The sequence below is a fragment of the Tachyglossus aculeatus genome, chromosome 23 (genome assembly GCF_015852505.1).
Source record: "Tachyglossus aculeatus isolate mTacAcu1 chromosome 23, mTacAcu1.pri, whole genome shotgun sequence".
Taxonomy (NCBI): Eukaryota; Metazoa; Chordata; class Mammalia; order Monotremata; family Tachyglossidae; genus Tachyglossus; species Tachyglossus aculeatus.
In genome coordinates, this window is record NC_052088.1 from 43,466,542 (window position 1) to 43,491,395 (window position 24,854).

The window sequence follows — 24,854 nt, forward strand, 5'->3', positions numbered from 1 at the left end:
CCTTTGACACTGTGGACCACCCCCTTCTCCTCAACACGCTATCTGACCTTGGCTTCACAGACTCCGTCCTCTCCTGGTTCTCCTCTTATCTCTCCGGTCGTTCTTTCTCAGTCTCTTTTGCGGGCTCCTCCTCCCCCTCCCATCCTCTTACTGTGGGGGTTCCCCAAGGGTCAGTGCTTGGTCCCCTTCTGTTCTCAATCTACACGCACTCCCTTGGTGACCTCATTCGCTCCCACGGCTTCAACTATCATCTCTACGCTGATGACACCCAGATCTACATCTCTGCCCCTGCTCTCTCCCCCTCTCTCCAGGCTCGCATCTCCTCCTGCCTTCAGGACATCTCCATCTGGATGTCTGCCTGCCACCTAAAGCTCAACATGTCAAAGACTGAACTCCTTCTCTTCCCTCCCAAACCTTGTCCTCTCCCTGACTTTCCCATCTCTGTTGACGGCACTACCATCCTTCCCGTCTCACAAGCCCGCAACCTTGGTGTCATCCTCGACTCCGCTCTCTCATTCACCCCTCACATCCAAGCCGTGACCAAAACCTGCCGGTCTCAGCTCCGCAACATTGCCAAGATCTGCCCTTTCCTCTCCATCCAAACTGCTACCCTGCTCATTCAAGCTCTCATCCTATCCCGTCTGGACTACTGCATCAGCCTTCTCTCTGATCTCCCATCCTCGTGTCTCTCTCCACTTCAATCCATACTTCATGCTGCTGCCCAGATTGTCTTTGTCCAGAAACGCTCTGGGCGTATTACTCCCCTCCTCAAAAATCTCCAGTGGCTACCAATCAATCTGCGCATCAGGCAGAAACTCCTCACCCTGGGCTTCAAGGCTCTCCATCCCCTCGCCCCCTCCTACCTCACCTCCCTTCTCTCCTTCTGCTGCCCAGCCCGCACCCTCCGCTCCTCCGCCGCTAATCTCCTCACTGTACCTCGTTCTCGCCTGTCCCGCCATCGACCCCCAGCCCACGTCATCCCCCGGGCCTGGAATGCCCTCCCTCTTCCCATCCACCAAGCTAGCTCTCTTCCTTCCTTCAAGGCCTTGCTGAGAGCTCACCTCCTCCAGGAGGCCTTCCCAGACTGAGCCCCTTCCTTCCTCTCCCCCTCGTCCCTCTCTCCATCCCCCCATCTTACCTCCTTCCGTTCCCCACAGCACCTGTATATATGTATATATGTTTGTACATATTTATTACTCTATTTATTTATTTATTTATTTTACTTGTACATATCTATCCTATTTATTTTATTTTGTTAGTATGTTTGGTTTTGTTCTCTGTCTCCCCCTTTTAGACTGTGAGCCCACTGTTGGGTAGGGACTGTCTCTATATGTTGCTAATTTGTACTTCCCAAGCGCTTAGTACAGTGCTCTGCACATAGTAAGCGCTCAATAAATACGATTGATGATGATGATGACTTGTCTGAGCCTTAGTTAACTCATTTGTAAAATGGGGATTAAGACTGTAAACCTGATGTGGGATTGTTTCTAACCTAATTGCTTGTATCCACCCCAGCGTTTAGTACAGAGCCTGGCACATAGTAAGCACTTAACAAATACCAGAATTAAGTTTGAGAGGGAGCTGAGCCTACACTCATTCTCTTGTGCGTTTTATGTGACGCATGTTGTTATCTTTACTTGTATCTGTCTGTTTCCCCTGCTCTAGACTGTGAGCTTGCTGTGGGCCAGAAATGTCACTGTTTATTGTTATGTTGTACTTTCCCAAGTGCTTAGTACAGTGCTCTGCACACATTAAGTGCTCAATAAATCCCATTGAATGAATGAATGAAATGGGGAAATAAATGATGTGTGTAGTGGGAACACAAGGTCACACAACACACAAGTGGAGAAGCCAGAATTAGAACCCAGGTCCTCTGACTCCCAGGGCTGGACTCTAAGCACTAGGCCACACTGCTTCTTCAGCACTCTACTTTTCACTTGAGATAGTTCAGCTGAATGAGTAGACATGATCCCTGCTTTCATGATGCTTTAAGTCTAGCAGGTGAGACAGACACTCAAAGAAATTACAGGTAGGAAGAAGTGATAGAGTTTCAACAGATGTATACCCAATTGCATGTAAGTGCTTAGGTAGTGAGAAGCAGTGTGGCCTAGTGGAGAGCCCAGGCCTGAGATCAGATGACCAGGTTCTAGTCCCAGCTCCACCACTTGTCTGCTGTGTGACCTTGGGTAAGTCACTTCACTTTTTGGAGCCTCACTTACCTCGTCTGGAAAATGGGGATTAAAATTGTGAGCCTCATATGGGACGGGACTGTGTCTCATTTGATTCGCTTTTTTTTTCAGTGCTTAGTACAGTGCCAGCCACATAACAAATACCATTTTTTTAAATAAAGTGCTGATTTTTGCTCTGTGTAAGGGGGAAATATACCATTTCATTGTTTAGTACTTCCCAACTATCTAGTTTAGTCAATCAATCAATCATACTTCTGGAGTACTTACTATATGCAAAGCACTGTACTAAGCACTTGGGAGAATACAGTATTACAGAAATGGTAGACACATTCCCTGCCCCGAACAAGCTCACAGTCTAGAGGAGGAAAAATACACTTATAATAATAATAATAATTACGGTATTTGTTAAGTGCTTCTTATGTGCCAGGCACTTTAAGCTCCATTGTACAAGGTAATCAGGTTGCACACAGTCCCTGTCCCACACAGGGCTCACAGTCTTAATCCCCATTTTCCAGATGAGGTGACTGAGGCCCAGAGAAGTGAAGCAAGTTGCCTAAAGTCACACAGCAAACACGTGGCAGAGCCAGGATTAGAACCCAAGTCCTAATATAAAGGAATAACTTACGGGTATGTACGTAAGTGCTGTGGAGTTGAGTGGAGGGAGTTGTGAATATAGGGAGCAATTCAGGGTGACGCCGAAGGGTGTCAGAAAGAAGAAAGGAAGGCTTAGCCAGGGAAGGCCTCTTGGAGGAGATGTGCCTTTGCTTCTGTGAATACTTCTAAATGCATATTGTACCCTCCCAATCAGTACAGTGCTCTGCACAAAATGCCTTTAACTGATTTGGGGGGAATATTACAATAACAATAATAATAATAATGGTTGTAGTATTAGTTAAGCCCTTATTGTGTGCAATGCACTGTACTAAGCACTGGGGTGGAAACAAGTAAATAGGGTTGGACACAGTGTCTGTCCCCCATGGGGCTCACAGCTTCAATCCCCATTTCACAGGTGAGGTTACTGAGGCACGAGGAAGCAAAGTGACTTGCCCAAGGTCACACAGCAGACAAGTGGCGGAGCTGGGATTGGAACCCATGACCTTCTGACTCCCAGGCCTGTGCTGTATCCACTATGCCATGAGGGGAGAGTACCAAATCAGTACTTTAAAGCCAACAGCCAAGAATTTCTGCTTTACCGGGAGAATGGACATCCAGTGGAGTTTCTGAGGAGTCACGGGCAGAACTAGCTTTAGAAAAATGATCAGGGCAGAAGAGTGAAGTAGGGACCAGAGAGAGGAGAGACAGGAGGCTGGGAGGTCAGCAAGGAGGCCGATGCCAGAGTCAAGCCAAGAAATAGCAAGGGCAATAGCAGGTGGTCTTATTTTGATCATTTTCATGGTGGGGGCATGGGGCCAAGAAGTGGGGAAGGAGAGTGAGAGATAGTAAAGAGTGTACAGTTTGTGAGGAAAGGACTCTTCAGGGGAATTGTTGTGGTATTTGTTAAATCTTGTGCGCCAGGCATTGTACTAAGTGCTGGGGTAGATACGAGATAATCAGGTTGGATACAATTCACATTGGGCTCAAAGTCTTAATCCCCATTTTACAGCCAAAGTAAATGAGGCCCAGAGAAGTGAAGCAACTTGCCCAAGGTCACATAGCAGACAAGCAGTAGAGCTGGGGTTAGAACCAGGCCCTCTGACTCCTAGGCCTGCACATTTTCCACTAGGCATTTCTCATTACCGGCTTATTGTAAACCCATAATGCCTGGATGATTAGTTAAAGTTGTTTGTAATCATTAGCCTGTATACTTGGGTATGTGTATACTTGGGTATGTACAGGGGTCAGTTACCTGTATGTAGTTCTTCACCTGTTTTTTTATGGTATTTGTTAAGCGCATACTATGTTCCAGGCACTCTGCTAAGTTTTGGGGTAGACACGGGCTAGTCAGGTTGGACCCAGTCCATGTCCCACATGGGGCTCCCCATTTTACAGATGAGGTAACTGAGGCACAGAGTGAAGTGATATGCCCAAGAGCACACAGTGAATGGCTGCCTCTAGAACCACGGGTGATGTTCACCATTCATGTTGTTTATTGAGTGCTTACAGTGTGCAGAGCCCTGTACTAAGCAGTGGGGAGAATGCAGTACAAGAGTTAGAAGACACTTCAGTACAAGAGTTAGAAGACACTTTTAAAAATGGTATTTGTTATTAATAACAATAATAATAATATTTATTTGAGGATGATGATAGTATTTGTTAAGCACTTACTATGTGCACAGCACTGGGGTAGGGTCAAGGTAATCAGGTTGTCCCACTTGGGATTCACAGTCTTCATCCCCATTTTACAGATGAGCTAACTGAGGCACAGAGAAGTGAAGTGACTTGCCCTTGGTCAAACAGCAGACAAGTGGTGGAGCTGGGATGGGAACCCAGTTCCTTCTGATTTCCAGGCAAGGGCTCTATCTACTAGGCCACAATGCTTCACTACATTCTCCATATCCTCAGCCTCGAGCTGGCATGGTGTGTGTTTAAAAGTCAGGGAAAGGGGAAATCACATTTTCCCCTGCTCTCCCTAAAGTGATTCATTGCTCTTTTGTCTTGCTTTGTTGTCTCCTGGTGAAGTTTCACTTCCCTTTCCCTCCCCGCGCCCTGCTTGATTCGAACCACCAGTCACAGGTGTCTCTTAAGAGCTGAAAAATCACAGCCAGAATCAGTGTAAATTCCACCTTGCTGCTGCAGCTTTGAGTAGTGGCTGAAAATTCTCTCCCAGTGGAGACGCCTGTAGGAGGGTGATTAAAGGTGGAAACTGAGGCAGTTTTAGTCACCTGGTGTTGACAAAGGTGAGAAGTCAAGAATTTCAAAAGGGCCAAGTGTCGATGGAATTCTGTACTTTCATCAGGCTCAACTTTTGACTGCTAACGAGACCACTCTGAGAGCTTAGTAAAGTGCTCTACACAATGTAATCGCTCAATAAATGATAGAAAGGATGAATGAATGAGGCGATGTACTGTAGAAATTTGTATACACCAAGAATGTTATGGCCTGCTCCGGAATGTCAGCTTTGCTTCTCAACTCTTTTTTTATTTCACATCCTCGACAGAGGTGTTAAAATGTTCAGAACCTAATTTATTTATTTCTATTAAGGTCTGACTCCCTCTCTAGACTTTAACCTCATTGTGGGCAGGGAATGTGTCTGTTATCATTGTTAATAATAATAATAACAATTGTGGTATTTGTTAAGCGCGTACTATGTGCCAAGCACCGTACTAAGCTCTGGGGTAGATACACCATAATCATTATGGTATTTGTTAAGCACTTAAAGTGTGCCAGGCACTGTACTAAGCGCTAGGATGGATACAAGTAAATTGGGTTGTACACAGTTTCTGTCCCACGTGGGGCTCACAGTCTCAATCCCCATTTTACAGTTGAAGGAACTGAGGCTCAGAGAAGTGAGGTGACTTACCCAAGGTAATACAGCAGACAAGTGGTGAAGCCAGGACTAGAACACATGACCTTCTGACTCCCAGGCCAGTGCTGTATCCACTACGCCATGCTGCTTCCCTAATAAGTAAGCACCCTATTGTACTCTCCCAAGTGCTTAGTACAGCACTCTGCACATAGTAAGCACTCAAAAAATATGATTGATTGACTACGACTGGCTAATTGAATGTCAAAATATGAGCAATAGAAAGGAGAAACAAGATGAGAAGCAAGGGGTTCAGATAATGTATACACCACATAATGACCACCTGGATAACTGAGAATTGATTCTCATTCATTCATTCAATCATATTTATTGAGCGCTTACTGTGTGCAGAGCATTGTACTAAGCGCTTGGGAAGTACAAGTTGGCAACATATAGAGACGGTCCCTACCCAACAGTGGGCTCACAGTCTAGAAGGGGGAGACAGACAACAAGACAAAACATATTAACAAAATAAAATAACTAGAATAAATATGTACAAATAAAATAGAGTAATAAATACGTACAAGCATATATACATATATACAGGTAGTGAATGGTAAACTTATTGAGGGTAACAACTGTTATTTTTTTAATGGTACACTAAGAGCTTACTAAGTGCCAAGCACTGTACTAAGCACTGGGATAGATACAAGTTAATCAGAGTCCACGTCCTATGTGGGGCTCATAGTCTTAATCCCCATTTTACAGGTTAGATAACTGAGGCACAGAGAAGTGAAAGGGCTTGCCCCAGGTCACCCAGCAAACAGTGGGGAATCTGAGATTAGAACCCAGGGCCTGCGACTGCCAGGCCCGTGCTCTTTCCACTGGCCCACACTGCTTCCCCAATTAATGAAATTAATGACTTTTTGTACCCCTAAGTAGTAAAGGTGGCATTGGAATGGCCAGCTCTGGGAGGTAGGATTAGTTTAGTCAGGGAAGGCTCCCTGGAGGAGATGCTGATTTCAAAGGGCTTTGAAGGTCAGATTGTATCACCACCCTCCCAATCACAGGTCTTGAGATAGAGCACAGGCCTGGGAGTCAGAAGATCATGGATTCTAATCCCTGCTCAATCACTTGTCTGCTGTGTGACCTTGGGCAACTCACTTCACTTCTCTGTGCCTCAGTGACCTCATCTGTCAAATGGGGATTGAGACTGTGAGCGCCATGTGGGACAGAGGGCTGTGTCCAACTCAATTTATTTGTATCCACCCCAGGGCTTAGAACAATGCTTGCTTGGCACATAGTAAGCAGTTAACAAGTGCCATAATTATTGTCATTATTATTTTACAACCAAACCTCATCCGGAGCTGATGAGAGGCTCCAGAATTTGTTCTCTTGCCTTCTCTGATTTCTAATGACGGCCCTGACTAGCCTGAGGTTAGTCCTTTGATGAGAACATCATTCTACTTTGACTCCTTTCAACTCGGACAAGCCCTAGACATCGCTCATCCCGAGATTTTTTTTATGCTATTTTCTAAGACTTTACCATATGACAGACACTGTACTAAGAACTGGGGTAGAAACAAGCTAATCAGGTTAGACACAGTCCCTGTCCCATGTAGGCCTCACAGTCTTCACCCCCATTTTACAGATGAGAAAACTAAGGCCAGTGTATTTATTGAGCACTCCCTGCATGCAGGACGTTGTACTAATCACTTGGGAGAATATGTACAATAATATAACAGACCCATTCCCTGCCCACAGAGAGCTTACAGTCTAGAAGCCCAGAGAAGTTTAGTGACTCGCCCAAGGTCACACAGCAGGAAAGTGGCAGAGCCAGGATTAGAACCCAGGTCTTTCTGACTCCCAGATCTGGGCTCTAGCCACTAGGCTAGAAGCAGCATGGCTCAGTGGAAAGGTACGGGCTTTGGAGTCAGAGGTCATGGTTTCAAATCCCGGCTTCGCCAATTGTCGGCTGTGTGACTTTGGGCAAGTCACTTAACTTCTCTGAGCCTCAGTTCCCTCATCTGTAAAATGGGGATTAAGACCGTGAGCCCCACGTGGGACAACCTGATCACCTTAGAACAGCGCTTGGAACAGTGCTTTGCACATAGTAAGTGCTTAACAAATGCCATCATTATCATTATTATTAGACCTCGCTATTGCTGCTGCCTTAGAGTAGCCAACTTTCTGGCCAAGTTTTCAGTTGGCTTGCTCCCCAATTTGTGGCACAAAGAAATTGACAGGTCAGCAGACATATCTTCTCCACTGACCGGACGACTTGGTTCTGATGAGATGCAGCATGGTGTAGTGGATAGAGCCCTGTCCTGGGAGTCCGAGGACATGGGTTCTAATCCTGGCTCTGCCATTTGTCTGTTGAGTGACCTTGGGTAAGTCGCTTAACTTCTCTGTGCCTCAGTTACCTCATCTGTAAAATGAGGATTAAGACTGTGAGCCCCACGTGGGACAACCTGATTATCTTGTGTCTACCGCAGTGCTTACAAGAGTGCTTGGCACATAGTAAGCACTTAAATACCATAATTATTGTTATAATTATTAATTTCTTTGAGAGTGCTGTTTAGGGTCAGCAAAGGCACTTAAAACTCAATAAAGGCTCTTAAAACTCACTTAAAAAGGTTGGCCCCAGTCAACCTTTAAGGAAGCAGCATGTCTTAGTGGTTAGAGCCTGGGCCTGGAAGTCAGAAGGGCCTGGGTTCTAATCCCAGCTCTGCAACATGTCTGCTGTGTGACCTTGGGTAAGCCACTTCACTTCTCTGTGCCTCAGTTACCTCATCTGTAAAATGGGGATTAAAACTGTAAACCCACATGGCATAGGGACTGTGTCCACTGACTAGCTTGTATCTTTCCCAGCGCTTGGAACAGTGCTTAACTCATAGTAAGCGCTTAACAAATATCATTATTATTTTTATTATCATAAATTTTGTTTGAGAGTCTCTGCCACATTGCAAGCGCTTAACAAATACCATAGTTATTGTTATAATTATTAATTTCTTTGAGAGTGCTGTTTAAGGTCAGCAAAGGCACTTAAAACTTTCTCCCACCCCCACCCTGGCCCCAGTCAACCTTTAAGGAAGCAGCATGTCGGATAGAGACTTTGTTAATGCCTGGAAGCATCAGTATCTGCTAAGTGCTTACATTGTGTCAAACACTGCTGTGAACACTGGGATAGGTACAAGTTTGTTAGGTCAGACACAGTTCCTGTCCTGCATGGGGCTCACAGTCTGAGTAGAAGGGAGAAAAAGGGTTGAATCCCCACTTTACAGATGAGGAAATTGAGGCGCAGAGAAGCAACATGATTTGCCCACGGCTACAGAGCAGATAAGTGGTGGAGTCAGGATAAGAACCCAGGTCCTCTGACGCCCAGGCTCTATCCACTAGACAACACCACTTCTCCCTAATCTATAGACGAGAGTGTTCGATGGGCGATATTTGCTGTCTCCTCCAATTTTCAATGCTGATTAGGCAGTCAGTCAAAGAAGTGTATTTATTGAGTGCTTACTATGTGCAGAGCACTGTACTAAGTCCTTGGGGGAATGCAATACAAGAGTAAACACATTCCTTGCCCAGAATGAGCTTACAGTCTAGAGGGGGAGAGGATAGTCCTTGTTCTTATCTTTTTACATAAAAATGAGATCCCAGAATATGCATTTTCTGCATTGTGTCTGGCTTCTTCCCCACTGCTTTCAAACATGCCCTTGTCTCCCCCATCCTAAAAAAACCCTCCCTAGACTCCACAGCTCCTTCCAGTTATCGCCCCACCTCCCCCCTACCATTCCTCTCCAAACTCCTTTAGCAAGTCATCTACACCGGCTGTCTCAAATTCCCCTCCTCCAATTCTCTCCTGGATCCCCTCCAATCTGGCTTCTGTCCCCTTCACCCCACTGAAACCTTCCTCTCAAAGGTCACCAATGATCTCCTTCTTGCCAAATCTTCTCCATCCTAATCCTCCTCGACCTCCCAGCTGCCTTTGACATGGTGGACCACCCCCTTCTCCTGGAAACGTTATCCAACCTTGGCTTCACTGACTCTGTCCTCTACTAGTTCTCCTCATCTCTCTGGCTGTTCATTCTCAGTTTCCTTCAGGGGAATCCCATCCCCTAACTTGGGGGGCACGTCAAGGTACAGTTCTCGGTCCCCTTTTAGTCTCCATCAACACTCATTTTCTTTTAGAACTCATTCACTCCCACAGCTTCAACTACCATCTCTATGCAGATGATACCCAACAGTATATATATATATATATATATATATATATATACTGTTGGGTAAAATACATCAAATATATATATAATCCAAATACCATATATTGATATACATATTTGGTATTTGTTAAGTACTTACTAAGTGTACTTAGCTTACTAAGTGTTAGTAAGCACTTAACAAATATAACAGTTATTATTACTGAAGCTCATTTGTCACTCACTTACCCTCCTGTTCAAAACAATACATACCAAATATTGGTATTTGTTAAGTGCATTCTATGTACCAGGCACTGTACTAATCACTGGGATAGAAACAGGCAAGTCAGATTGGCCCACATGGGGGCTCACATTCTTAAGCCCCATTTTACAGATGAGGTAACTGAGGCCCAGAGAAGTGAAATAACTTGCCCAAGCTCAGACAGCGGACAAGTGGCAGAGCCAAAATTAGAACCCAGGTCCTTCTGACTTCCAGGCCTGCACTCTATCCACTAGGCCATGCTGCTTCTCAATGTCCAGCATTTAAAGAGTTCGCATCTTTTTGACAGCTTCCCAAAGGACTGATGGGCAAAGGATTACACTTTCTCATACTGGACACCTCTCCTTGGTCCCCAGTTTTCTTTCTAACTCTTGTTTATAGGGGTAGAGGTTGAACTGTTTGCCACTCATTGTTGCAAATAATTTTAGTGCCTAGAGAACCTGTGTAATGGACGACAAATTGTTTAGGAAGCAGCTTGGCCTACTGCATCCAACTACGGGCTTGGGAATCAGAAGGCTGTGGGTTCTAAGCTCAGCTCCGCCACTTGTCTGCTGGGTGACCTTGGGAAAGTCAGTTCACTTCTCTGTGCCTCAGTTACCTCATCTGTAAAATGGGGATTAAGGCTGGGAGCCCCATGTGGGACAGGGACTGTGTCCAACCTGATGATCTTGTATCTACCTCAGCACTTAGAACAGTACTTGGCAAATAGTAAGTGCTTAACAAATACCATCATTATTATTTCCTTTTACTTTACTTGGTCTGCCTGTGCAAGTTCTCATTTAGTCCTGGGTCTCATCGATCCAAGTGTTTGCGAAAGAGTAACTCAAACTTGGTGATTTTGATGCCTGTCTACATGTTTTGTTTTGCTGTCTTTCTCCCCCTTCTAGACTGTGAGCCCGTTGTTGGGTAGGGACCGTCTCTATATGTTGCCGACTTGTACTTCTCAAGCGCTTAGTACAGTGCACACAGTAAGTTCTCAATAAATATGATCGAATGAATGAATGATTAGTTTTAAGGTCCTTATTACCAACTTTGATCAGCTTTCGAGTTAGTGTTATTTTATTCTCTCAGGCAATCTCCAGCTGGATATGTGTGTGGAGTGTTTGTGTTTGTGTGTGTGTGCGTGTTTCAGTGTGATTTGAGTTTGTTTTTGGAACTAATCTTGCGGTTTCAGAAGTGCATTTACCTTCCTTGGGATTTTAGGAGCAGTTAGTGAGTCTGCCTCTTGCATGGAGATAAGCAGTGTAGCCTAGTGCATTGAGCTTGGGCCTGGGAGTCAGAAGGACCTGGGTTCTAATTCTGTCTCTGCCCCTTTTCTGCTGTGTGACCTTGAGCAAGTCACCTCACTTCTCTGGTCCTCAGTTTCTCAGCTGGAAAATGGGGATTAAGTCTGTGAGCCCAAGTGGGCCAGGGACTGTGTCCTACCTGATTAGCGTGTATCTACCCCAGTGTTTAGTACAGTTCCTGGCACATAGTAAGCGCTTAAAAAATACCATAAAAAAGAAGGAATAAAATGCTATCTTTTGAGTGGTGCATCACCCCCCTTTGTACATATGCCTTTGAAGCAGGACTTTCTAAATGGAACCTTTAGTAGCCAAAAAAAGCTAAGGCTTCTCTCAGAAGTGACAAGTGCTTTCCCCATACTCAGATAGGGTTAGCTCCATTATAGTTGAGAGCCAAGGAAAGAAATGAAAGCTAAAAGTTTATTACACTGAAGAAACAGGTTTTAGATGTACTTCTGCCACCTCTAATCTTCATATTTTGTTCTCCTTTTTCTTTGTAAATCCTCAGATTGGCAAAACAAAGGTTTATTTATGATATTGCCTGAAAAATTGAACCTAGGAAAATGCCCTCTACCCTAAGGACACTCAATAAGTGCATGCTTCTGGAAATGAATTAGCTGCTTTATTATTTTTTCAAACTGGAAGCAGCATGGCCTAAAGGAAAAAATCGGGCCTGGGGGTCAGAGGACCTGGGTTCTAAACTCAGCTCTACCACTTGTCTGCTGTGTGACCATGGGCAAGTCACTGCTCTGTGCCTCAGTTCCCTCATCTGCAAAATGGGGTTTCAAGACCTGTTCTCCCCCTGCTTAATAAATCAATCATATTTATTGAGCACTTACTGTGTGCAGAGCCCTGGACTAAGAGCTTAAGAGAGTACAAAATGACAGAATTAGTAGACATATTCCCTGCCCGCAGCCAGCTTACATTCTAGAGGGGGAGAAAGGCGTTAATAAAAATAAATAAATGATGGATAAGGACATAAAACCTGTGGGGCTGAGGGAGGGGTGAATAAGGGGAACAAATCAGGGAGACAGAGGTAGTGAGAAAAGAGGATATGAGGACTTAGTCAGGGAAGGCCTCTTGAAGAAGACGAGCCTTCAGTAAGGCTTTCAAGGTGATCGTCTGTCAGATATGTGGGCTAGAGGTTGGCAGTGAGACAGATGAGTTAGAGTGAGTAGTTTGAAGATAGAGGAGTGAAGTGTGTGGGCTGGGTTGTAGTAAGAGAGCAGCGAGGTGAGGTAGGAGGGGACAAGGTGATGGAGTGCTTTAATTTAATTTAATTCAATTTAGTTCAAGGTGATTGAGTACTTACAATGTGAGCCCCATGTGGGACCTAGATATCTTCTATCTCCACCAGCTCTTAGTACAGTGTCTGGCACATAGTAAGTGCATAACAAATGCCTTTAAAAAATAAAAAAAATTAAACAGGGGACAGATACAATAATCTAGATTGCAATTATGTGGTAAAAGGCTCAGGGAGATCGGTTACTACTCAGTAAAAAGAGGACAGAGTCAATGTGCAATAGCAGATAAAAAAAAAATAATGAAAAGGCCAAACTTCAAAGCTGGGAAGCATCAGAGAACAAAACAAAGGTACAACTTTGTCACCATGCAAAACCCGGTCTAACAGATTGACTGTTGTAGGTTTCATGGGGACTTGATCAAGGTGGAAAAGGGAGAGAGAAGAGCAGCCAAGTGGATTGGGGGGATGGAGAAGTCTCTTTAGGAGGATCAATTAAAAGAGCTAAAGTCTTACATGCGGAAATAGGGAGGAGGAGAAGGATATAATTGAAGTCTTTGGAATCGTGAACAATTTCTGTCTGTCCCAACACAGAATTATTGTGCTCCAGATCGTACTCAGAACAGGAAGAGACAGCTTTAAGGTCAAAACACAGTCTTGGGGATTAAGACTGTGAGCCCCACGTGGGACAGCCTGATCACTTTGTATCCCCCTAGTGCCTAGAACAGTGCTTCATACATAGTAAGCGCTTCACAAATGCCATTATTATTATTATTATTATTATTATTATTATTCCCACACGTGGTCTGCTCTCACAGGAAGTTTCGTGGGATGAAAATGCCAGTGAGATTCAAGAAGGGTTGGGATCAAGAAGCAGTGAGGCCTAGTGGAAAGAGCACAGGCCTGGGAGTCAGAAGGACCTGGACTCTAATCCCGGCTCTGCTACTTGTCTGCTGTGTGATCTTCGGCAAGTCCCTTCACATCTCTGAGCCTCAGTTACCTCAGCTGTAAAATGGGGATTAAGACTGTGAGCCCCACGTGGTGTCCCCTGATTACCTTGTATCTCCCTCAGAGCTTAGAACAGTGTGTGGTACATAGTAAGTGCTTAATAAATCCCATCGTTATTATTCTCTGGGCCTCAGTTACCACATCTGTAAAATAGAGTTTTAGACTGTGAGCCCCCCATGTGGGACGGGGACTGTGTTTGGACACCGTTACCTTGTATTTATTCCAGATCTTAGTACAGTGCCTGGCACATAGTAATTGCTTAACACATACCACAATTATTATTATTAATATTAATTCACAGATTACCAGTCCAGAGTTAGAATAGTTATGGTACTTGTTAAGCGCTAACTTTGAGCCAAGCACTGTTCTAAGCACTGGGGTAGATACGAGTTAATTAGGTTGGTCACAGACAGGGACCACATGGGGCTCACACTCTTAGAAGCAGCATGATGTAATGGATAGAGCATGGGCCTGGGAGTCAGAAAGTTATGGGTTCTAATCCTGCCTCCACCGCTTGTCTGCTGTGTGACTGTAGGCAAATCACTTCACTTCTCCGAGCCTTGGTTACCTCACCTGTTAAAATTGGGAATGAGAGTGTGAACCCCTTATGGGAAAGGAACTGTGTCCACCTCAATTTGCTTGTTTCCCCCTGGCGCTTAGTACAGTGCCTGGTACATAGTAAATGCTTAACAAATACTGTTAGTGTTATTATTATTAGACTGGAAGCTCGTTGGGGGCAGGGAACATGTTTATCAATTCCGTTGTATTCTCCTCACTCTGCATACGGTAAGCACTCAATAAATACCATTGACTGATTGATTTATGTTAATGTCTGTCTCCTTCTCTAGGCTGTAAACTCAGTAAGGGCAGAGTTCTACCAACTCTGTTGTATTCTCCTCTCCCAAGCGCTTAGTACAATGCTGTGCACACAGTAAGCACTTAGTAAATACCAGTGATTGAATACAGAGAGATTGTCCAGAAAATCCCACTTGCGCTGAAATTGAATAGAACCTGGGTTCTCATCCCAGCTCTGCCACTTGTCTACTGGGCGACCTTGGGCAAGTCACTTTGCTTCTCTGGGCCTCAGTTACATCATCTGTAAAATGGGGATTAAGCGGGTAAGCCCATGGGGGACAGGGACTGTGTCCAACCCAATCAACTCGTAACCATCCCAGCGCTTAGTACAGTGCCTGGCACATAATAAGCACTTAACAATACCATTAAAAAAACAGTTAGATTCTTATCCAAGAGCAAAGTGATTTCTGTGTCTTGACATGCAGAAGCCCATCTTGTAAACACTGTAGCACAACTTGAAAAACCTGGAGATGTCTGTAAATATCTGTATTGTCCTTCTCACTTGAAATGACACTATTAATGGTGTATTATTTTATGGTACTTGTTAAGTGCTTACTATGTGCCAGGCACTGTCCTAAGTGCTGGAGTAGATAGAAGCTAATCAGGTGGAACACGTCCCTGCCCCTGTTGAGGCTCACTGTGTTAATACCCATTTTACAGATGAGGTAACCGAAGCCTAGAGAAGTGAAGTGACTTGCCCGGGGACACACAGCAGACAATTAGCAGAGCCCGGGATGAGAATCCAGGTCCTCTGATTTGCAGGCTCCTGCTCTAACCACTAGGCAACATTGCTTCTCTAGTTATTTCTCTTCATGTGAAGGGTTGTGCCTAAAGAACCAATGCACCAATATCAATTATTTTCACCTTGAACACACCTAAGTGATTTTGTTTCACACGTGTCAGGAATTGCTGTTTTTAGAGCCTACCAGGGTTTGTGGCTGTGTTTGGTAAATCCGTTTTTTGTCCACTGCATTCCTGTCGGTGACTCTGTTTTTATCATTGCCCAGAATTCCTCAGCTCTAGTGTATCACTTGAAATTGTTCTTATGAGCTTCTAGCAATATTAATAATAATTATTATGGTACTTGTTAAGGGCTTACAATGTGCCACACATCCCTGTCTCACATGGAGCTCACAGGTTTTATTCCCATTTTCCAGCTGAGGGAATTGAGGCCCAGATAATATGTGACTTTTTTTATGGCATTAAGTGCTTACTATGTGCCAGTCATGCTATTAGGTGCTGGGGATAGATACAAGCTAATCAGTTTGGATGCAGTCTCTGTTCCACATGAAGCCCTATATTTTATATCTATCTATCTATCTATAGATAGATATATAAAAGTCTCTTCAGGAGGATCAAAAGAGCTAAAGTCTTACATGCCAAAATACGGAGGAGGAGAGGGATATAATTGAAGTCATATATCTATATTCCCTATACATTAGGGAATAATTCCCTATTTTACAGATGAGGGAACTGAGGCACAGAGAAATGAAGTGAGTTGCCCAAGGTCATACAACAGACATTAAGCTTGTTGTGAGCAGCGGATATGTCTGTTTATTGTTCTATTGTACACTCCCAGGTGCTTAATACAGTGCTCTGCACACAGTAAGTGCTCAATAAATAGGAATGAATGAATGAAAGACAAATGGCAGATTCAAATTAGAACCCAGGTCCTTCTGACTTCCAGGCCTGTAGTCTGTCCACTAGGCCATGCTGCTTCTTTACAGTGTTTCTTTTCTCCACTCTGCTTGTAGTTGTTCCATTTCTGAGTGCTTCTCAGCAGCAGGCAAGGTAAAAACAAGTGCAATAGCCTAACAAAGGGGAATCTTTAAAGTAGTAATAATGATTATTGTGGTATCTGTTAAGCACTTACTATGGTCCAGGCATTGTACTAAGCTCTGGGGTGGATACAAGGAAGTAGGGTCCGATATCGGGCTCACAGTCCCAATCCCCATTTTGCAGATGAGGTAACTGAGGCACATAGAAGTGAAGTTACTTGCCCAAGATCACATAGCAGACAAGTGGTGGAGCCGAGATTAGAATCCTGTGTTCTGTGCGCTATGCCATGCTGCTCTATGCCTGTGGGATTGGGACAGAACCCCTTGGCACACAATTTTAAAAGATTTTAAAAGACAATCTCTCTCTCTCTCTCTCTCTCTCTCACACACACACACACACACACACACACACACACACAGAGTCTACGTGGGACCTGGAGTCAGGGGGACCTGGGTTCTAATCCCAGCTCCACCACTTCTGCTGTGTGACTTTGGGCAAGTTACCTAACTGCTCTGTGCCTCGGTTCCCCCATCTCTAAAATGGGGATTGAAACTGGGAGTCTTCTGCGGGACAGGGACTGTGTCCAACCCGATGGGCTTGTACTTATCCCGATGCTTAGTACCCTGGTGAGTAGTGCTTATATCTACCCCTGGCACATAGTAAGCACTTAACAAACCAGACTGTGATCCTAGACTGTGAGCTTATTGTGTGTCTGATGTACCCTCCCAAGTGCTTAGTCAAATTAGACTTTGTGTGCTTTGCAAATTAGACTGTATGCTTTGCACACAGCAAGCTCGATAAATATGATTGAAGAGTAACAAATACCATGATTATTATTACTACAGTCTCTCTCTCTTCCCTAAGCCCTCTTTTCCTTTTATTCAACTCCCTTCTGTGTCACCCTGACCTGCTCCCTTTATTCATCTCCTCCTCGTTCCACAGAACTTATGTCCATAGCTGTCATTTATTATTTATATTAATGTCTGTCTCCACCTCTAGATCGTAAGGTCATTGTGGGCAAGGAATGCATCTGCTGTTTTATTGTCCTCTCCCAAGCTCTTGGTACAGTGCTCTGCCCACAGTAAGCGCTCAATAAATATGATCGACTGACTGACTGACCAGCTAGCCACTAGACCCCACTGCTTCTCCCCTTGATGCAGGAAGCGGAGGGAGGAACAAACCCTGATGGAACTTTCTCTCTCTTCACTCTGGCAGGCTCGAGGACCAGTTTAATGTTCTAGTGTCCTCTCCCAAGCACTTAGTACAGTAGCATGACTTAGTGGGAAGAGCACAGGCTTGCGAATCAGAGGTTGTGAGTTCTCATCCTGGCTCCGCCATTTGTCAACTGTGTGACTTTGGGCAAGTAACTTAACTACTCTGCACCTCAGTTACCTAATCTGTAAAATGGGGATTAAGACTATGAACCCTGCTTGGGACAACCTGATAATTTTATATCCACCCTAGTGCTTAGAACAGTGCTTGGCACATAATAAGCGCTTAACAAATGCCATCTTTATTATTACAGTGCTTTTCGTCGGACAAACACTCAATACGATTAGCTGACTTCGCTGAACTTTCTCTCTCCCCTCCTGCAGACTCGGGGGGCCAGTTTAATGTTCTATTGTCCTCTCCCAAGTGCTTAGTACACTGCTCTGCACCCAGTAAGCACGCAATAAGTACAATTGCCTAATTGACTGACTCTCCAGAACTTTTTGTCTCGGCTCTCCCATAGACTCGGGAACCAATTTATTGTTCTCTTGTCCTCCCCCAAGCACTTAGCATAGCATTCTGCACCCATTAAGCACTCAATAAATACGACTGACTGACTCTGGAACTTCCTCTCTCTTCTCTCCCATAGACTTGGGGACCAGTTCATTGTGCTGTCATCCTCTCCCAAGCGCTTAGTACAGCACTCTGCACCAGTAAGTGCTCAGTAAATATAGTTGACTGACTGACTCTCTGGAACATTTTTATCTTTTCTCTGCCTCAGACTTGGGGACCAGTTCTACAGGGAAGCCATCGAGCACTGTCGCAGCTACAACTCGAGGCTCTGTGCTGAACGCAGTGTCCGCCTGCCCTTCCTTGATTCCCAGACCGGGGTGGCCCAGAACAACTGCTACATCTGGATGGAGAAAAGGCACCGGGGCCCAGGTGGGAAGTAATAATAATAATAATTGTGGTATTTGTTAAGTGCTTACTATGTACCAGGCACTGTTCTAAACATTGAGGTAGATACAAGGTAGTTCTGTCAGACACAGCCTCTGTCCCACATGGAACTAATAGTCTTAATCCCCATTTCCCTTGACTTGACCCCATTTGACCCCATTTCCCTTGGCTCCTTTGACCCTTCTCTCCTTGACTCCCTCCAACCTGGCTTCCATCCCCTACACTCCACCGAAATTGCCCTCTCAAAGGTCACCAGTGACCTCCTTCTTGCCAAATTCAATGGCTCCTACTCTATCCTAATCCTCCCCGACCTCTCAGCTGCCTTTGACAATGTGGACCACCCCCTTGTCCTCAACACACAGTCCAACCTTGGCTTCAAACTCCGTCCTCTCCTGGTTCTCCTCATCTCTCTGGGCATTCATTCTCAGTCTCCTTTTTGGGCTCCTCCTCCTCCTCCCATCCCCTTATTGTGGGGGCTCCTCAAGGGTCCGTTCTTGGTCCCCTTCTGTTCTCTATCTACACTTGCTCCCTTAGTGAACTCATTCGCTCCCACGGCTTCAACTATCATCTCTACGCTGATGACACCCAAACCTACATCTTCGCCCCTGCTCTCTCTCCCTCCCTCCAGGCTTGTATCTCCTCCTGCCTTCAGGACATCTCCATCTGGATGTCTGCCCGCCATCTAAAACTCAATATGTCCAAGACTGAACTCCTTATCTTCCCTCCCAAACCCTGCCGTCTTCCGGACTTTCCCATCACTGTAGACAGCACTACCATCCTTCCCCTTTCACAAGCCTGCAACCTTGGTGTCATCCTCAACTCTGCTCTCTCGTTATCCCCACACATCCAATCTGTCACCAAAACCTGCTGGTCTCAATTCTATAACATCGCCAGGATCCGCCCTTTCCTCTCCATCCAAACTGCAACTTTACTGGTTCAGTCTCTCCTCCTATCTCGACTGGATTACTGCATCAGCCTCCTCTCTGATCTCCCATCCTCCTGTTTCTCCCCACGTCAGTCTGTACTTCACTCTGCTGCCCAGATTATCTTTGTTCAGAAATGCTCTGGGCATGTCACTCCCCTCCTCAAAAATCTCCAGTGGCTGCCTGTCAACCTACGAATCAAGCAAAAACTCTTCACTCTCGGCTTCAAGGCTGTCCATCACTTTGCCCCCTCCTACCTCACCTCCCTTCTCTCCTTCTACAGCCCAGCCCACACCCTCCTCTCCTCTGCCACTAACCTCCTCACTGGGCCTCTTTCTCGCCTGTCCCGCCGTCAACCCGCGGCCCATGTCCTTCCCCTAGCCTGGAATGCCCTCCCTCCACACATCTGCCAAGCTAGTTCTCTTCCTCCCTTCAAAGCCCTACTGAGAGCTCACCTCCTCCAGGAGGCTTTCCCAGACTGAGCCCCCTTTTCCCTCTCCTCCTCCCCATCCCCCGTGCCCTACCTCCTTCCCCTCCACATAGCACTTGTTTATATCTGTACAGATTTATTACTCTATTTATTTTACTTGTACATATTTACTATTCTATTTATTTTGTTAATGATGTGCAGATAGCTATAATTCATTCATTCATTCAACCATATTTATTGAGCGCTTACTGTGTGCAGAGCACTGTACTAAGTGCTTGGGAAGTACAAGTTGGCAACATATAGAGACGGTCCCTACCCAACAGTGGGTTCACAGTCTAGAAGGGGAGACAGACAACAAAACATATTAACAAAATAAAATAAATAGAATAGTAAATATGTACAAGTAAAATAGAGTAATAAATCTGTACAAACATATATACAGGTGCTGTGGGGAGGGGAAGGAGGTAGGGCGGGGGGATGGGGAGGGGGAGAGAAAGGAGGGGGCTCAGTCTGGGAAGGCCTCCTGAAGGAGGTGAGCTGTCAGTAGGGCTTTGAAGGGAGAAAGAGAGCTAGCTTGGCGGATGTGTGGAGGGAGGGCATTCCAGGCCAGGGAGATAGAACAATAATTCTATTTGTCCTGACGATTTTGACACCTGTCTACATGTTTTGTTTTGTTGTCTGTCTCCCCCTTCTAGACTGTGAGCCCTTTGTCAGTTAAGGACCATCTCTATATGTTGCCAACTTGTACTTCCCAAGCACTTAGTACAGTGCTCTGCACACAGACAGCACTCCATAAATATGATTGAATGAATGAATGAATGAATGAATAAAGTAGTTGGCCAGTTCATTAGGGGCCAGGGATGGGGGAGGCCGGGGGACAGGGGGTTTGAGAAGGAAATTAAACATATTGAACAACTGGTGAGGGCAATGGGTATGGGTGTCAATAATGATGGAGAAATCGTTTTTCTGGGCAGAATAGAGGGCAGAGGCAGATGATATGGGATTCGAATGAAGGGAAAAAGAAGGGATGGGGGAGGTGGAGTGGTGGGAAAGCGGCACTGGGGAACAAGAAGGAAGCCAATACCTCCTCCTTTCCCAGTGAATCTGGGGGAGTGGGTGAAGATGAGCTGAGAAGTGCATGTGTATGTGTATATGTGTGTGTGTGTGCACGAGAGAGAGTGTGTGCTCTGAAAGTTAAAAGAAGGCTTAAAATGCGTTTAACATTTTTTATGTTATTTGTTAAGTGCTTGCAGTGCATCACTGTTCTAGGTACAGGGGTAGGTATGTTAATCTTTAAAAGTTAAGTCTTATAAGACAATCTCTGTCCCATGTGGGGCTCAGAGTTTAAAAGGGCGGGAAAACAGGTTACTGACTTTTGCAGTAGAGGAAATTGGGGCCCAGAAAAATTCAGTGACTTGTTGAAGGTCACACAGCAGACAATTGGTAGAGTCAGGATTAGAACCCTGATCCTCTGGCTCCCAGACCTGGCCTCTATCCACTAGGCCATGCTACTTCCTTGAGATAGAAGTGCCAGAGAGAGAAAACTTTCACCACTTTTTAAGGAATCACATAGTCCTAGTACCTTAATTCCCTGCACTAGGTAAAAGGAGGTTGCCAGAAACACTTGATGTTCAATAAATAGTATCATCACTACTCCTGTAACTTTTAAAATTGTACTCTAATAAGTGTCCCCCTCCATCCAGAGTTTCAACCTGGTCACAGTTTCTCTCCCAGGGGACATTTCTCCTTACTGACAGGAATAGCATTAAGCTCCGTGGCCAGAAGTGTGTAAAAATTCTCCCATGAGATGCGCTTCATTTTACTCCCCTTATTCACCTCTCTCCCAGCCTCACTGCACTTATGTACCTACCTGTAATTCATTTATTTATATTAATGGCTGTCTCCTGCTTTAGGCTGTAAGATGCTTATGGGCAGGTAATGTGTCTATCAATTCTTTTTATCTTATTTTTTCTTTTAATGGTATTTGTTAAGCACTTACTATGCACCAGGCACTGTACTAAGCGCTGGGGTAGATACAAGTCACATAAATACGATTGATGATACAAGCTAATCAGGTTGGACACAGTCCCTGCCCCACACAGGCTCACAGTCGTAAACCTCATTTTACAGATGAGGGAACTAAGGTCCAGAGAATCAACTATATTCAATAATAACAATGATGACATTTGTTAAGTGCTTACTATGTGTGAAGCACTGCTCTAAGCGCTGGGGGGGGAATACAAGGTGATCAGGCTGTCCAACATGGGGCTTACAGTCTTAATCCCCATTTTACAGATGAGGTAACTGAGGCTCAGAGAAGTTGTGACTTACCCAAGGTCACACAGCAGACATGTGGCGGATTTATTGAGCACTTACCATGTGCAGAGCACTGTACATGGTACGCATTCAGTTCAATTGATTGATTGAATGGGACATCTCAAAGCAAGTGCTGTTTGCGGGAACCACTGGTCTCTTGCTGCTATCACCCTCCTTTTCAGATCCTTCACACAGACCAAGCATGTCACTGTTTGTTGTATTGTACTTTTCCAAGCGTTTAGTATAGTGCTCTGCACACAGTTAGCGCTTAATAAATGTGATTGAATGAATGAATGACTGTCCCCTCCCTCGGCCCTCCAACTATCCATGGGAAATGTCAGTCAAGGGAACTGAGGCCCAGAGGACTGAAGTGACTGACCCAAGGTCACACAGCAGACATGCAGCAGAGCTGGGATTAGAACCCAGGTCCCCTGGCTCCCAGGCCCTTGCTCTAACCACGAAGCTTCCCAACACCCCTGGCATCAAGGGAAGACAGGCCCCACAGCTGTGTGTGTTGGAGGGATGAGGACACTTTTTTGAGAACCTATTTGAACCCCAATCTTGCCACCAAATTTAGGCAAAAGCTGACCAAATTTGAGTAGCATTTTCCTCCTGCTGACCTTTCACTTGCCCCTCCATGCTCCCGGAGTCTTGGAGGCACTTCTCTGTGCCTCAGTTATTTCATCTGTAAAATGGGGATTGTGACTATCAAATGCTTACTATGTGCAGAGCACTGTACTAAAACACTTGGGAGAATACAGTAAAACAGAACTAGCAGAGACTTTCCCTGCCCATAATGAGCGTACAGTCTGGAGGGGGAAACAGACATTGATATGAATAATTTATAATATTAAAGAAATGCTGTGGGGCTGGAGCAAATATCAAATTAAGACTGAGCCCCAAATGGTACATAGACTGTGTTTAACCTGACTAGCTTCTCTCTAACCCAGGAGTTAGTAGATTGCCAAAACAGAGTAAGTCCATTAAAAAAAAAAAAGCTTTATTTCTCAGAAACCTTGGACTTGGGGTTTTCTTAATTTCAGAGTTTATTGCAGCCCTGAAATAGTGTGATTCACCTGTCACTGCATACCACCTGGTCAGCAGTCAGTGGTATTTATTGAGCACTTTCTACATACAGAGCACTAGATTAAGCATTTAGTGGAATACAGTACGGCAGAATTAACAGATGTGTTCTCTGCCCATAACAAGCTCACAGTCAACCAACCAGTGGTATTTATTGAGCACTTACTATGGGCAGAGCACTGTGCTAAGCACTTGGGAGAGTACAGTGTGGCTTAGTGGAAAGAGCACGGACTTGGGAATCAGGGTTGTGGGTTCTAATCCCACTTTGGGCATGTCACTTAACTTCTCTGGGCCTCAGTTACCTCATCTGTAAAATGGAGATTAAGACTGTAAGCCCCAAGTAGGTCAACCTGATTACCTTGTATCTACCCCAGTGCTTAGAACAGTGGTTGGCACATAATAAACAATTAACAAATACCATCATTATTATTACAGTATAACAGAGTTGATAGACATGTTCCCTGCCCATAATGAGCTTAAGGTCAATCAGTGGTATTTATTGAGTACTTACTCTGTGCAGAGGACGGTCCTGGAATCAGCATGGCTTGGTGGATAGAACACGGGCTTGGGAGTCGGAAGGGCATGGGTTCTAATTTCAGTTCAGCCATATGTGTCAGTGTGACCTTGGGCAAATCACAACATCTGTGTGCCTCAGTTACTTCATCTGTAAAATGGAGAGAAGAGTGTGAACCCCATATAGGACAGGGACCGTGTCCAACCTGATTAACTTGTATCTACCCCAGTGCTTAGAACAGTGCTTGGCACATAGCACTTAGCAAATATCATAATAATAATTATTAATATTACTATTAAGCACTCCTCATCCCAACTTTTCTGTCTTTCCTCCTCTCTTTCTTTCTTTCACTCTTTCTTTCTCCCTCCTTCCCCTTCCCTACAGAGCAGGCCACTGTACCTTTAAAGGGCAAATGCAAAGCACTCCAGCCTATTGGTTATAGAGCAGTCAGTAAGGCCTAAAGTGACTTATGTTGTTTATCTCATTAGTTCAGGAGAGACATAACTCAAAGCTGGTGGTGTGGCAGAAGAGGGAGGGAGGAGGGGGGAAAGGGGAGAGGAGAAAGCAGTTGCAGCTGAACTCTGGGATATTAATCCAGGGCAGTTGGGTTGGTTGGGTGGGAGGGAAGGAGGGGAAACAGAGATTGGTTTAATTATTAAAACCAAGGGCCAGCACCTGGGTATTGTATAGCTGCTCCTCAAATCATGTACAGATGAACACCCACGTAGTCGGTAATAATAATTATGGTACTTGTTAAGTGCTTACTCTGTGCCAAGCACTGTTCTAAGTGCTACGATAGTTACAAAGTAGTCAGGTTGTACACAGTCCCTGTCCCACATGGGGCTCAGACTTTTAATCCCCATTTTACAGATGAAGGAATTGAGACAGAGAAGTTAAGTGACTTGCCCAAGGTCATACAGCAGACGTGGTGGAGTCAGGATTAGAACCCAGGTCCTTCTGACTTCCAGTTCCAGGCTGTAGTCACTAGGCTATGCTGCTTCTCTGTACATGTACATCTGTCCTCAGAGTGGGTCCCTGTGCCTCTTCTCCAGTGAGATGTGGCATGTGTACAGAAACTCACATGCACATATACATGTCACTAGACAACCATAAACACTCTGGCCAACATATGCACATAAGCACAAATAATAAGGGCACTTGTTAAGTGGTTACTGTGTTCCAAGCA

The 24,854-nt window shown here is 45.0% G+C and overlaps 1 protein-coding gene across 1 annotated transcript in view; it reads left to right on the forward strand.

Annotated features, from left to right (window-relative positions):
- Positions 1–13,425: 13,425 nt before the first annotated feature.
- DPF3 (double PHD fingers 3) overlaps positions 13,426–24,854 on the forward strand; it is a 199,708-nt gene continuing 188,279 nt past the window's right edge. Inside the window, exons 1-3 of the mRNA XM_038765589.1 lie at positions 13,426–13,470; positions 15,377–15,438; positions 18,227–18,387. Of these exons, the coding sequence (XP_038621517.1) occupies positions 13,426–13,470; positions 15,377–15,438; positions 18,227–18,387 (268 nt within the window). The remainder of the gene's footprint in view (positions 13,471–15,376; positions 15,439–18,226; positions 18,388–24,854) is intronic.